Source organism: Rhinoderma darwinii, chromosome 2, assembly GCF_050947455.1.
Source record: "Rhinoderma darwinii isolate aRhiDar2 chromosome 2, aRhiDar2.hap1, whole genome shotgun sequence".
In the NCBI taxonomy this organism is placed as follows: Eukaryota; Metazoa; Chordata; class Amphibia; order Anura; family Rhinodermatidae; genus Rhinoderma; species Rhinoderma darwinii.
Window position 1 is genome coordinate 118,580,916 of NC_134688.1, and position 13,372 is coordinate 118,594,287.

Here is a 13,372-nt window from a genome sequence, read left to right on the forward strand (position 1 = left end):
GGCTTTTGAAGTGTAGATTTTGCTTGGTATTAGATTTTGTTTGGAGTATTACTGGTATTTCAGTTTATAATGTGGGGGTACATGTAAGCCGGGCAGAGTACATCAGGGGCATAGTCAGGTGGTATAATAATGGGGTAAAAAAATACAATAAAATAATCCATAGATGTGTGTTACGCTGTGAAGCAATCCTTTCTGCGCAGGCCGGTGTCGCACTGATATATGGCGTCCTTTCTTATCCCCCTTTTGGTCCACACTCTGCACCTTTGCAGTTTGGGGAATTTTGCTGGGAAGTATTTTCCTGGTATAATACGGGCACCCTCGCTTCCAGCAGATATGTTGGAGTCCTCCCATTCCAGGTTCCCTAATTTTAGGGCCTTGATAGATTGCCGCTTGTAACAGAAGAGATGTTCCCCTGCACAATCGCATATTTTTCTTTCCAGAATGAGAGCCTTAACTTATTTTATTTTTAGTAGTGGTATGAGGGCTGTTTTTTTGCGAGATGAGCTGTAGTTATAATTGGTACCATTTTGGGGTACATGCGACTTTTTGATCACTCTTTATCCTTTTTTTTTGGGAGGCAAGGTGACCAAAAAACAGCAATTCTGGCATAGTTTTTTAGTTCTTTTTATATAGCGTTCACCACGCATAATAAATTACATGTTAACTTTATTCTGCGGGTCAGTCCGATTCCGGCGATACCAAATTTATAGCACTTTCTTTTACAAATTTTTGTACAATAAAATTATTTTTGTAAGAATAATGTATTTTTTCTGTCACCATGTTGTAAGAGCCATAACTTCTAAATTTTCTCGTCAACTGAGCTGTATTAGGGCTTGTTTTTTTTCAAGACGAGCAAAAGTTTTTAACCCCTTAGTGACCAGCCTATTTTAGGCCTTAAAGAGGCTCTGTCACCAGATTTTGCAACCCCTATCTGCTATTGCAGCAGATAGGCGCTGAAATGTAGATTACAGTAACGTTTTTATTTTTAAAAAACGAGCATTTTTGGCCAAGTTATGACCATTTTTGTAGTTATGCAAATGAGGCTTGCAAAAGTCCAAGTGGGTGTGTTTAAAAGTAAAAGTCCAAGTGGGCGTGTATTATGTGCGTACATCGGGGCGTTTTTAATACTTTTACTAGCTGGGCGCTCTGAAGAGAAGTATCATCCACTTCTCTTCACAACGCCCAGCTTCTGGCAGTGCAGACACAGCCGTGTTCTCCAGAGATCACTCTGTGACGTCACTCACAGGTCCTGCATCGTGTCAGACGAGCCGGCACCAGAGGCTACAGATGATTCTGCAGCAGCATCGGCGTTTGCAGGTAAGTCGATGTAGCTACTTACCTGCTAATGCTGATGCTGCTGCAGAATCAACTGTAGCCTCTGGTGCCGACACGATGCAGGACCTGTGAGTGACGTCACAGATCTGCACTGCCAGAAGCTGGGCGTTGTGTAGAGAAGTGGATGATACTTCTCATCAGAACGCCCAGCTAGTAAAAGTAGTAAACACGCCCCGATGTACGCACATAATACACGCCCAGTTGTACTTTTACTTTTCAACACGCCCAGTTGTACTTTTGCAAGCCTCATTTGCATAAATACGAAAATGGTCATAACTTGGCCAAAAATACTCGTTTTTTAAAAATAAAAACGTTACTGTAATCTACATTGCAGCGCCTATCTGCTGCAATAGCAGATAGGGGTTGCAAAATCTGGTGACAGAGCCTCTTTGACCAAGCTATTTTTTATGTTTTCCATCGTCTCATTCAAAGAGCTATAACTTTTTTATTTTTGCGTCGACATAGACTTAATATAAGGTCTTACAAAACCTATAACTTGGAGTCTGACACATGAAAGATGAATTAAAACAGTGAAAGTTTATTGAATCAATTAAAATAAACACATAGAGATGATTACCACAAGGAAAACGGACAACCAGAATATCTAATACAAATGATGGCACTATGTAGATAGGCTGAGCACAACTGTGGCAAATAGCATTAATGGTTAACAAGTAATGTGCAAAACAGCCAATTGTGTGTCAATACAAAGTGCTGGGTAGTGAATGCAGCAATAATGAGTACACTGTATAATTTCACTGTGTAATACAATTGGGAGAACAGTCCATGAACGGTAGAGGAGAGTAACTAGAAGAATGTCACATCATAACACAAGTACCTGCTGCAATAAATCGAAATATATCAATGTCTCTTACCCATCTCACAATTGAGTATCTGGAGTCCTCCCCACAGTGAAATTATACAGTTGATTATACAGCGATGCTGCGGACCATCGGCCATGAGACGTTTGGGGGGGGCCCAAGAAGGACCTTTGCATCGGGGCCCATGAGCCTTTAACTATGCCCCTGAATCTTCCCCAGGAAAGACAAACAGCATGTATGACTGGACGTGATCTGCAATGATGGATTCATACCCTAATTGGTTCAGAGTGCCTTCCACATAAATAAGTGGGCCCAGAGAATGCCATGAAAAAAAATTCCCCACACCATTACACACCAATGTTTGCAGGGTGTTCGTTCTCTGATGTTTCTTGCCTGACACACCAACGTCCATCTATTCGAAGAAGCAGAAAACATGACTCATCAGAGAAGGCAACCCTTTGCCAATCATCGGTGGTCCAATTCCGATACTGCCACCCACCACCACGCGAACAGTTCACAAACTGCGCTGTATGACAAATACTGCCATCCCTGGCCCGAAAGCCAATAATTGCCCCTTTTACCCATAGCAACAAAGAGTGATATGTGTTCAGAAAGCCTATCGCACACCTTATATACCCATAAAGCCAGCCCACGTCACGTCACGTCACATCACATCGTCGAAAGTAGGAGGTGGTCATAATAATGTGACTCGACTGTGTATTATATGGTAATATATATTATTTGCAATTTAAAATATACTTACTTCTTAGGTGTTGGTGACGTCTAATTATTTCTTGATACTTTCCATAACTAACATACGGAGAAGTGGGAACAAGAGGTGGAAGTTTGGTGCCATTTTCTACATTCTCTCCTAAAAAATTAACAGAGTAACTTTAAATAAATAAATTATGCTGTCACACTATATTTACAGAATAACATGCTCCTACAATCAAATGGGCATCTACATCATCCGACATTGGGCTGCGGGTTCTGAATTTACCGTATTTTTCAGACTATAAGACGCACTTTTTTGGCAAGAAAAAATCTTGCTAAAAAGCCCCTGCCTCTTATCGTCCACAGTAATATGCCCTGTACTTAGGAGGCTACCCAGATGTGTGCACAGGAGGGATACACAATGCCTAGGAGGCTGCTTCATTTATGTGAGGGTTGTGATCACTGTTGGCAGATGGATGTGCACTGATGGATGGTTGGATGGATGTGAAGATGCTGCATGGAGCAAGGATGTGGGATAATGCTAGGGGGACGATGAACAGGTGTTACCAAATGTAGAGGTCACTCGGCGTAGTCTATGCAGGTATAGGCTGTGTGGTCTATATAGGCTGATGCTGTGGTCACTGGTCCTGTACCAGTTAATAAGTTGAACAGACAATTTTTAGTAGCATAAAGATAACAGCTAAAATACATAGAGTATAAAGTAGTAAGTAGAAACAAAAAAAGTAATGTAGTAAGCACTCCCTTGACCATCAACGTTAGTGACATTAACCCCTACACTTCCTTAGATTACCAGGAAAGTTTAGATAGTATGAAATATTTTTTTGCCAATTTTCTGTTTTCTAAACCTGGGTGCGACCTATAGTCAAGAGCGTTTTGCTAGGATGGATACAGGGAACATTAATTCCATTTCAGTCCAATATAGACAGCCTGTTTCCCCTAAGGACTTGTTCACATACCGGTAGTACAGTATAGATGTCATTTTTAATCAATGTTCAGATTGGATCCAAAAGAGACTAAGGCTAAATTTGCACACGGAATATACTCATATTTTCAGTGGTGTTTTTGACATGTTTTTTTTTTTGCACAAAAACGCTGCAGACAGATGTTAGTCTAATCCAGGAGTGGGGACATGCACTGACCTCACTCGGACCGCCACCACATCATCATCATTCACTACTTGGCTCCATCGGGGCTATCCTCCTGCTCCCAAATGTGAATGACGTCACTCACATTTAGGAGCAGGAGGAGGGCGGACGGAGCCAAGTAGTGTCATTCACTACTAGTGAATGAGGCGGTGGCGGTCTGAGAGGTCGGTCGCTGGCAAACGCGCTGACCTCACCTAGACTGCTGTCGCCTCATTCACTACTAGTGAATAACACTACTTGGCTCCATCCGCCCTCCTCCTGCTTCTAAAATTTAGAAATTTAGCTGAGGCCTCATGTAGAGTTAGGACCTAAATACATTTGCCGGGAGCCGCAGCCTATTCAGACACGCCTCACCAAAAAAAAGCACTTCCAGGAATCACATTAGGGGTGAGTTAATTAAAAGTTTGACCCATATAGCAGGATAATTTTCGAGTTCATAATTTTGCATGGCCCACGAATGATGTTATAAAAATCCAAATGGCCCTTGGCAGAAAAAAAAGGTTCCCCACCCCTGCTGTGTCTGCACCAGGTGTCAGCTGTATATTATAGCTGACACTGCTGAAACTGCCGAGAAAAGAGATAACTCTCATTTCAGCCGTTTAACCCCTCATAGGTTGTGTTAATAGCGGCCGCGGCATCTATGTGGTTAGACTGAGGGAGGGGGCTCACTCTGTTACCTTATCCATGCCCCACGCGATTACGGGGTTCCAATACGTGTCTATGGCTGCTGGAGTTTTAAAGAAGGCCATCAGGTCTGCCATTTGTGTTTTACACTGACAGGCATAACACACTGCAATACAGAAGTATTGCAGTGTGTTACTGAAGCAATCACATTTTTTAGTCCCCTAGAGAAAAAAAAAAACGTTGGAACAGAGGTTTTTTGATCATCCTCCTTCCGAAAATAGGAATAAAAGTTAATCCATAAATCATACCAAAGTAGACTATGTAGACTAAAACTCGCCCCGCAAAAAACAAGCTCTCACGAAGCCGACGTTGACAGAATAAGAAAAAAATGCAGCGACACAAGAACAAATGATTTTATTGTGCAAAATTAAAATAGAATAAAAAAACCTATATAAATTTAGGATCACGGTATATGTTTCCCAAAATGGTGCCATTAACCCCTTAATGACCAGCCTATTTTAAACCTGACATTTCGCCACTCTTTTTCGCGTCTTAAATCTACGCCGTTTACCGTGTGATATAAATAACTATTCAGCGGGTTGTTACGATTGCAATGATACCAAATTTGTATAGTTTTTGTATGTTTTACTACTTTGACACAGTAAAAATGCTTTTTTTTCAAAATTATTTGTTTTTGTGTCTCAATATTTGAAGAGCCGTAACGTTTTTATTTTTTCGCCGATGCGGTTGTATGAGGGATTTTTTTTTGCGGGAAGACTTGTAGTTTTTATTGGTACCATTTTGGAGTAGATGCGACTTTTTGATCACGTTTTATCACATTTTTTTAAAGTCAGGATTCACAGCAAACAGCAATTTTTCAATAGTTTTTTATGAAATTTTTTACCGTGCGGGTTAAATAATGTAATAGATTTATAGTCGGGGTCGTTACGGACGCGGCGATACCAAATATGTGTAACTTTTTTACTTTATTTAGTTTTATTAAATAGTAAAGCATTTTGTAAGGGGAAAAGCTGGGTTTTTCATTTTTTTTCACTTTTTTTTTTTTAATTAAACTTTTTTTTCACTTTTTTACTAGTCCCACTAGGGGACTTTAATATGCGATTCTCCGATCGCTATTATAATACACTGCAATACTTTTGTATTGCAGTGTATTACTGCCTGTCCGTTTAAAACGGCCAGGCATCTGCTAGGTCATGCCTCCGGCATGATCTAGCAGGCATTCGCTCCAGGCCCCGGCTGCCATTGGAGACACAGACACTCGGCGATCGTATCGCCGGGTGTCGGTGGGATGAGAGGGAGCTCCCTCCCTCTCTCCAAAACCACTCAGATGCGGTGCTCGCTATTGTGCACCGCATCTGAGGGGTTAAACGGGTGAGATCGATACTGATATCTATCTCACCCGGCAGAGCAGCTGAGAGCAGGGAGATTTGACGCTCCCTGCTCTGTTTACTTTATCCTGATGCAGTGCCGTAAAAAGGCATATGCATCAGAATAAAGCCCGTTAGTGGCCGCTGTTAAAAGGCGTATTGGCGGTCACTAACGGGTTAAAGAATACAATGCATAGCACAAAAAACAAGCTCTCATATGGTGGCTAAGTGCCCTCAAGGCCCCGCATCCTTACGGGGTTAAAGTCTACTACATACACAGCATTTTGGTTTGTGGTGTTTTTTTAAAAATACAGCATGCTTTAGGTATGGCGATTTTTCTGGTGCTATTATCTTAGGCTTCTCTATAGGATTTCAACAACACTAGTAAAAAAGCATGTACAAAATAACACAATATAAAGCACCACAAAAAACGCATGTTAAAGGGGTTGTCCAACTTCTGACAACTGATGATCTATCCACCGGATAGGTCATCAGTATGTCATCGGTGTGGGTCCGACACCCGAACCGATAAGCCGCTCCGGTAGCCTCCGTACATAGGATAGCTGCCATGCTGCAGAACTGCAGGTCTGCTCCTATTCACTTGAATAGGAGCAGACCTGCAGTTTTGCAGCTCGGCTGCTATTCTAGGGCCAGAGCTAAGTGCTTCCGGCTTGTACGTCCAGTACACGGAGGCACCGGACCAGCTGATCTGTGCGGAGCCCGGGTGTCAGACCCCCGGTGTGTATGTGTGTGTGTGTGTGTGTGTGTGTGTGTGTGTGTGTGTGTGTGTGTGTTTTCACACATCGCATAAATACTGCAGATTTTCCCTTAACGCATTTCATTGCTGAAAAACCACAGCGTATTACAGTAGCACTAGTAGAAATCTCATCTACACGCTGTGTGAAAAACCCACTGAAAAACCGTACATAAATTGATCAGTGGTGCGTTTTTTAATATTCGCAGCATGTCAATTTATACTGCGGAATCGCTGGTTGTCTGATGCAGGTTTTCCCCATTGAATTAAAGAGGGAGGTAAAACCCGTTATAAAAAGCAGATGTTGAGATTTTTGCTGCAGAAAAGCTGCGATTCCGCTGCAAAAATCGAAGCTCCCAAAAAAAAGTCTATACTTACCCAGATCTCTTTGCTTCCACGTTCAGCCCATCCTCCAGGTAAGACGTTTCATCCCATGTGACAGCTGCAGCCAATCACAGACTGCAGCGATCACATGGGACGAAAGGAAAACGGGCTGCAGGACGTCAGAGGGACACGTCGCCAAGGCTATTAATAGACTTTTTTTTATTTATACGTGATATTTTCTGCAGCGGACATTTCGGCCCAAAAACTGCACCACAATTTGGTGCAGTTTTTCAATTGGAATTCTCTGCAGTATCCAAGGGGCAGTGGCGTCTCGCTAGCACGGGGCTTTCGGGGCCCAAGCCCCGGATCTTTGGCCCGGAAAGCCCCGGACGACTGCCACATAATGACGTAGCTATAGGGGTCGCAATTGCAACCGTGCCCAAAAGCCAGGGGGGTCCACGGAACCCTGCACCACGACTATAAACAGTTACTATAGTAACTGGAACCTATATGATAATAAGCTACACGGGCCCCTGTTACTGTAGTAACTGACAGTATACCTCCCCTCCTCGTTCCGGAGCACAGCGGAGGTCCTAACGTCTTCTCGCGTCCAGACGCTGTGTGCTGCGCACATTGCAATGCTGGATAGTGTCAGGATCTCCGCTGCGTCTGGAGCCGAAGAGAAGGGTAAGAGCGTTACTGTCTGCTGGGGCCCTGTATCTAAGCCTACCACATGTTACGAATGTTTTTTTTTGTGTTTTTGTATTTTTTACAGGTTTGGTTGTTGCACTACTTCAGATTAGAGTTCTACTTCGATGACGGATTTTTAATTCTAAATAAAATGGTTAATGAGGGTTGTGTCAGGGTTTTATTTCAATAAAATATTTTTTCTACGTCTGTATTTTTTTTTAAAACTTTATCACTACTGCCTTAGTAATGGCCGCTGGCTGATTGACAGCGTCCATTACTAAGGCGGGGCTTAATGTTAGCCGGTGAAAAGGCTAGCACTAACCCCCATTATTACCACGGTACCCAAGTGTGTCGGGAAGAGCCGCGTACGATCCAGTGCCCAACTATCAGTAGCGACGGTCGGGTACTGGGGCTGCAGGCTGGTATTATTGGGCCGGGAAAGGTCAAAAGCAGAGGCCCTTCCCACCCTGGTAATGCTAGCCTGCTGCTGTTTTATTGTATCTGGCTGCTTATGAAAAATGGGGGGACCCCACGTCATTTTTAAAAAACTAAATAGAAAAAACTATGTGGAGTTCCCTTCATTTTTGATAACCAGCCAGATTATAAAAAATGGCTGGGAAGGCCCAATGGTTTTTTACTTTCCCAGCCTAATAATACCAGCCTGCAGCCGCCCCAGTACGTGACTATCGCTACAGATGGTCGGGTACTGGATCGTACCCAGCTCTTCCCGGTACCCCTGGTGGGTACCGTGGTAATAATGGTGGTTAGTGTTAGCATCTGCACCGGCCTTAGTAATGGATGCTATCAATCAGCCAGTGGCCATTACTAAGGTGGTAGTAATAAAGTTTAAAAAAATACAAGGACATACAAAAAAATATTTTATTAAAATAAAAAAACACCCACACAATCCTCGTTCACCATTTTATTGACAAAAAAAACCCGCCGTCATCGAAATAGCCCTCAAATCCGACGTAGTCCAACAACCAAACCTGTAAAAAAACAGAAACACAACATTTTTTTTGTAACACATAAAAAAGCAAAACAATTATTATCTTACCTTACCTGGTCCAGCCCTGGAGCCGCAATGTCAGCGAGCCGGGCCCCTTATCTAAGCCCATCATGTTTAACCCTTTCACGACCAAGGATGAAAATGAATGTCCTGGTCGGCTGCTAGTTCCCGCACCAGGACGTTCATTTTCGTCAGCATTTCAAACTGTCACTCTGTGTAAACACAGAGTGACAGGCGTGCGCTGACAGCTGTCCTAGACAGCTGAGACATCAGTCTCGCCGGACAGCGGACCATCGCCGCTGCTTTCGGCAATTAACCCATTAAGTGCGGCGACGGATTGCCGTCGCCACATTTAAGTGGTTTGAAGCACATCGGCAGCCCCCACGAAGTGATCGTGGGGGCTACCGATGCTTGTCACGGCAATCGGAGGTCAGATAATGACCTCCGGGTTGCCATGTACGGATGCCTCGGAGGAGCAGCCTCCGGCCGGTCCTCCGAGGCTTCCTGTCAGAGTGACAGTTACGTCACAATGACAGTTGGAGTACATTACACTACGTGTGTAGTGTAATGTACTCTAGCAGCAATCAAAGCTGCAAGTCTAAGTGTCCCCTAGTGGGACAAGTGAAAAAAGTAAAAACAAGTAATAAAAATGTTTTAAAAAAAGTGTAAAAATAAAAGTTATAAGTTCTATAAACACTATATGCTTTTTTTCCTATAATAAGACTTTTATTATAGAAAAAAAATGAACACGTTAAAAAAGTACACATATTTTGTATCACCGCGTTCGTAACGACCCCAACTATAAAACTGTAATGTTATTTTTCCCGCACGATGAACACCCCAAAAAAAAAAATCAATAAAAAACTACGACAGAATCACAATTTTTTTGGTCACCACCGCTCCCTAAATAAACAATAAAAAGTGATCAAAAAGTCGCATGTTCCCAAAAATAGTACCAATAAAAACTTCTATCCGTCCCGCAAAAAACAAGCCCTTACACAGCTTTTTTGACTAAAAAATAAAAAAAATATGGCTCTCAGAATATGGTGACACAGAATTTTTTTTTTTTTATAAATAAGTCATTTTATTGTGCAAACGCAAAAAAAAGGACCAAACCTATATACATCTGGTATCGCCGTAATCGTACCAACCCGCAGAATAAAGTAAAAATTTCATTTATAGCGTACGGTGAGCGCCGCAAAAAGAAAACCTAAAAAACGGTGTCAGAATTCCTGTTTTTTGCTCAGGATTGCAAAAAAATTGAATAAAAAGTGATCAAAAAAAAAAAAAAAAAATCTTTTGATCGACGCACCAAGTGTATCTTGGTCAATACTTAGGATATGATAACGTGCCGCTCACATAACTAGCAACAGTGCTTTACAGTGTAAATGTTGATGCTTCGAGCACCATTATCATCATCATATTCTGTCTGTTGGTATTCTTTTGGTCTATATCTAATTCTTGTCTGTGTTCTCACAGAGTTCAATACCTCGGGTCCTATGGATTATAAAGCCAGGGAATGTGCCTGGCGGTCTCAGATGGAACAGGTCTTCAAGGATGAGTCCCCAATATTTGGTTTTAATGTTTGCAGAAACGTTAGCGAGCTCCAGAATAAATACACAAATTTGTTACATCGCCGTATGAAAGTGTGGTGGAACAAAACTTTTCTGGAAAATTATATCCAGAGAAACCTTGTCCCAAGGGGTCTGAGAATCCAGATTTTCCTATCTTTTCCTATCATTGAAGAGGATTTTATCTCCAAATGGGAAGAGGTCTGTAACCAGGGCTCCAAGAAATTTATGGAACTTCTGGTTGACCTCAATCAAAAAATGATATTGTCAATGGATGAAGAAATAGAAAGTGTCCAGGCCCAACTGTTCCCACTTATGTCCATGGATAACATGTCCAAATTTAAACATAATCTTGATGCACAATTTGCGGAGTGGGAAAAAGATATTCAGGAAGTTAAATCAAAAAAATTCTCTAGAGATATTGGGGATTTTCAAAACAACAAAGTATATAGGTGGAGAAGAAATCAGGCCCCAGGAGGCCGGAGTCGTACTCCTTCAATCTCCTCTGTGTCATCTCAGAGTGAAACTGACAACACGTCCTATAGATCAAATTTTAATATCCGACCCAAAAGAAAATTAGCACAAAGACAAGTGGCTAACAAAAAGCGACCTGATGTACGAGACCAAAGCAGCCGCCCTAAGGTAATTAATCTATCAACACATGTGTTTTCCAATATTGATTTAGAATTAATAGCTAAGGGTTTAACTTTTTCACCAAGCGCTAGCTTTGATATGTTTTCAGCAGTGAAAGACCTACATATCTTTGGTCGTTCGCTCATCTTCAAAAAATGGTTTGACAAACCAGTGGATAGTGAACATTTTCCAACGTTAGAAGAACAGCAGGCATTAAAAGCACTAGAGGATCTTTTGGATGAGCACAAGAACGATGAAGCTACAGGTAATGTTCCAGCATGCATTCGCATTAAATCTAAAAATTTCCCTGCTCTTAGCTTGTGCCCGGCGGTAGACTTGTTCATTAAGTCAGTGACCCAAGAATTTTGGAACATTCCAAGGAGTATCAAATATGATAATCTAACCCCTATGGAGAGAAAGAGTTTGAAACAATTACAGAAAATAAATGACGTGGTATTCAAGGCCGCAGATAAGGGGGGTAACGTGGTAGTCTGGCCCAGCAATATGTATGAGGCAGAGGCAAATAGACAGCTGCGGGATAAACACTGTTATAAGAAATTGACCTTTAACCCTCTGTCATCTTTCAGATCTGACTTACAGGCCAAACTCTCACAAGCAGTAGAAGAAAATATAATTTCAAAGGAACTATGCAAGGCACTTTCAATTGACGAACCTACCATACCAACCCTTTATTTACTACCCAAGATTCATAAAAATGAGAAAAGTCCACCAGGAAGGCCCATCATTTCAGGTAGGGGCAGTTTGACTGAGGGTATCTGTAAATTTATCGACTTCCATCTAAAAAACTTGGTCATTAATTTACCCTCATACATTCGTGACACTGCCGACTTGTTACAGAAAATCAGTGGCGTCAGTATTGACAGGGACATGCTCCTTGTCACTATTGACGTAGAATCTCTCTACACGAGCATCAAACATTCAGATGGGATTAGGGCGGTTGAATATTTTCTTTCAATGTCTGACTTGGAAAAACCACTCTGTTCTTTCATCATTCAGATGCTCGAGTATATTTTAACACATAATTTCTTTGTGTTTAATGGCAGTTTTCACTTACAGCTCCAAGGTACAGCCATGGGGGCAGCGTGCGCACCCTCGTACGCCAACCTCTTCCTTGGCCTCTGGGAAAGGGATCTCTTCTCGGATGACCGGGGTGACTCAATGGCACGGGTACTTTTATGGGCCCGTTACATTGATGACATTTTGGTCATCTGGAAGGGCACACAGGCTGACCTGGATTCCTTTATGACTGGGCTAAACACAAACGTTCTAAATCTGAAATTTACTTATAAAGCTCATCCCAGTCTCTTGGAGTTTTTGGATGTTCAAATTTTTACTGATGAAAATGGCTTTCTTCACAGCGATGTTTTCCGTAAGGAAACTTCCGTAAATGCATTATTACATTCTTCCTCTTCCCATCCTCCGCAGACTATTCAAGCAGTCCCTATTGGACAATTTCTGCGGATAAAGAGGATATGCTCGTCCGATTTACTGTTTGAAGAGCAGGCAGAGGATCTAAAAAATCGTTTTTTAGAACGGGGATACAGTATGAGATCTATCAAAAAAGCCTACCAAAGAGCTAAGCGTACCCCCAGAGACGACTTGCTTTTTCCCAAGAAAAGGACAGATAAACACAGTCAGGTAAGATACATTACTGGGTATCACTCCCGATGGCCACAAATGAAAGAAATTTTCAAACGCTATTGGCCGATATTACTCACAGATCCCACCTTGGATAGATTTATTACCAAATATCCAAGTATTACTGCGAGACGGTCCAAGAATTTAAAGGACCATTTGGTGAAAAGTCATTATGACCCAATAAAAACTAAATACCCATTCGGGACCAAGGGTCCAAAGTGGGGTTGCAATCCCTGCGGACAATGCATCGCGTGCCCTAACATTGAAAAAGCCACTACATTTACTAATGCCTCTGGCACTAAGATTTTCAATATTACTCATCCTATAACATGTACCACCAAAGCTGTCGTATACTATGCAGTCTGCCCTTGCCCAAAAATTTATGTTGGTCTCACCTCCAGAGAGCTGAAGGTTCGAGTACGAGAGCATATGGCCGACATAAAGCGAGCATCAAGGTCAGAAAATCTGGAAAATCTAAAACCTGTAGCCCGACATTTCAAAACGCACCATTCCAGTGACCCGTCAAAATTGAAGGTGTGGGGAATCGACCATATTGCATGTGGTATGAGAGGAGGTCAGTGGCGTAACTACCGCGGTAGCAGCAGTAGCGGCTGCTACGGGGCCCGGGGCTTGAGGGGGCCCGGTGGCGCCGCTAGCAGCCGTTATGGCTACTACAGCGGTAGC

General features: G+C 42.3%; 2 protein-coding genes across 6 annotated transcripts in view; one reads left to right on the forward strand and one right to left on the reverse strand.

Moving 5' to 3' along the window:
- The window catches only part of SPMIP11 (sperm microtubule inner protein 11), a 108,411-nt gene that overhangs the window by 81,829 nt on the left and 13,210 nt on the right, over positions 1-13,372 (reverse strand). For all 5 annotated transcript variants that reach the window (XM_075852215.1, XM_075852214.1, XM_075852213.1 and 2 more), the window contains exon 2: positions 2,920-3,027. In XM_075852215.1, coding sequence (XP_075708330.1) covers positions 2,920-3,027 — 108 coding nt within the window. The remainder of the gene's footprint in view (positions 1-2,919; positions 3,028-13,372) is intronic.
- LOC142743726 (uncharacterized) lies at positions 7,765-13,216 on the forward strand. The gene is made up of 5 exons (XM_075854751.1): positions 7,765-7,813; positions 10,305-11,294; positions 11,617-11,780; positions 12,476-12,688; positions 13,090-13,216. The coding sequence occupies exons 1-3, from the start codon at positions 7,765-7,767 to the stop codon at positions 11,649-11,651; spliced, it is 1,074 nt and encodes a 357-aa protein (XP_075710866.1). The 3' UTR covers positions 11,652-11,780; positions 12,476-12,688; positions 13,090-13,216.

Excerpts from the sequence above, each read along its gene's own strand:
- LOC142743726 (XM_075854751.1), top strand. The coding sequence starts at position 7,765 with ATGCTGGATAGTGTCAGGATCTCCGCTGCGTCTGGAGCCGAAGAGAAG. Across the intron at positions 7,814-10,304 it reads GTCTGGAGCCGAAGAGAAGG|AGTTCAATACCTCGGGTCCT; the intron begins GTAAGAGCGTTA and ends GTGTTCTCACAG. Across the intron at positions 11,295-11,616 it reads CAAGAACGATGAAGCTACAG|ATCTGACTTACAGGCCAAAC; the intron begins GTAATGTTCCAG and ends GTCATCTTTCAG.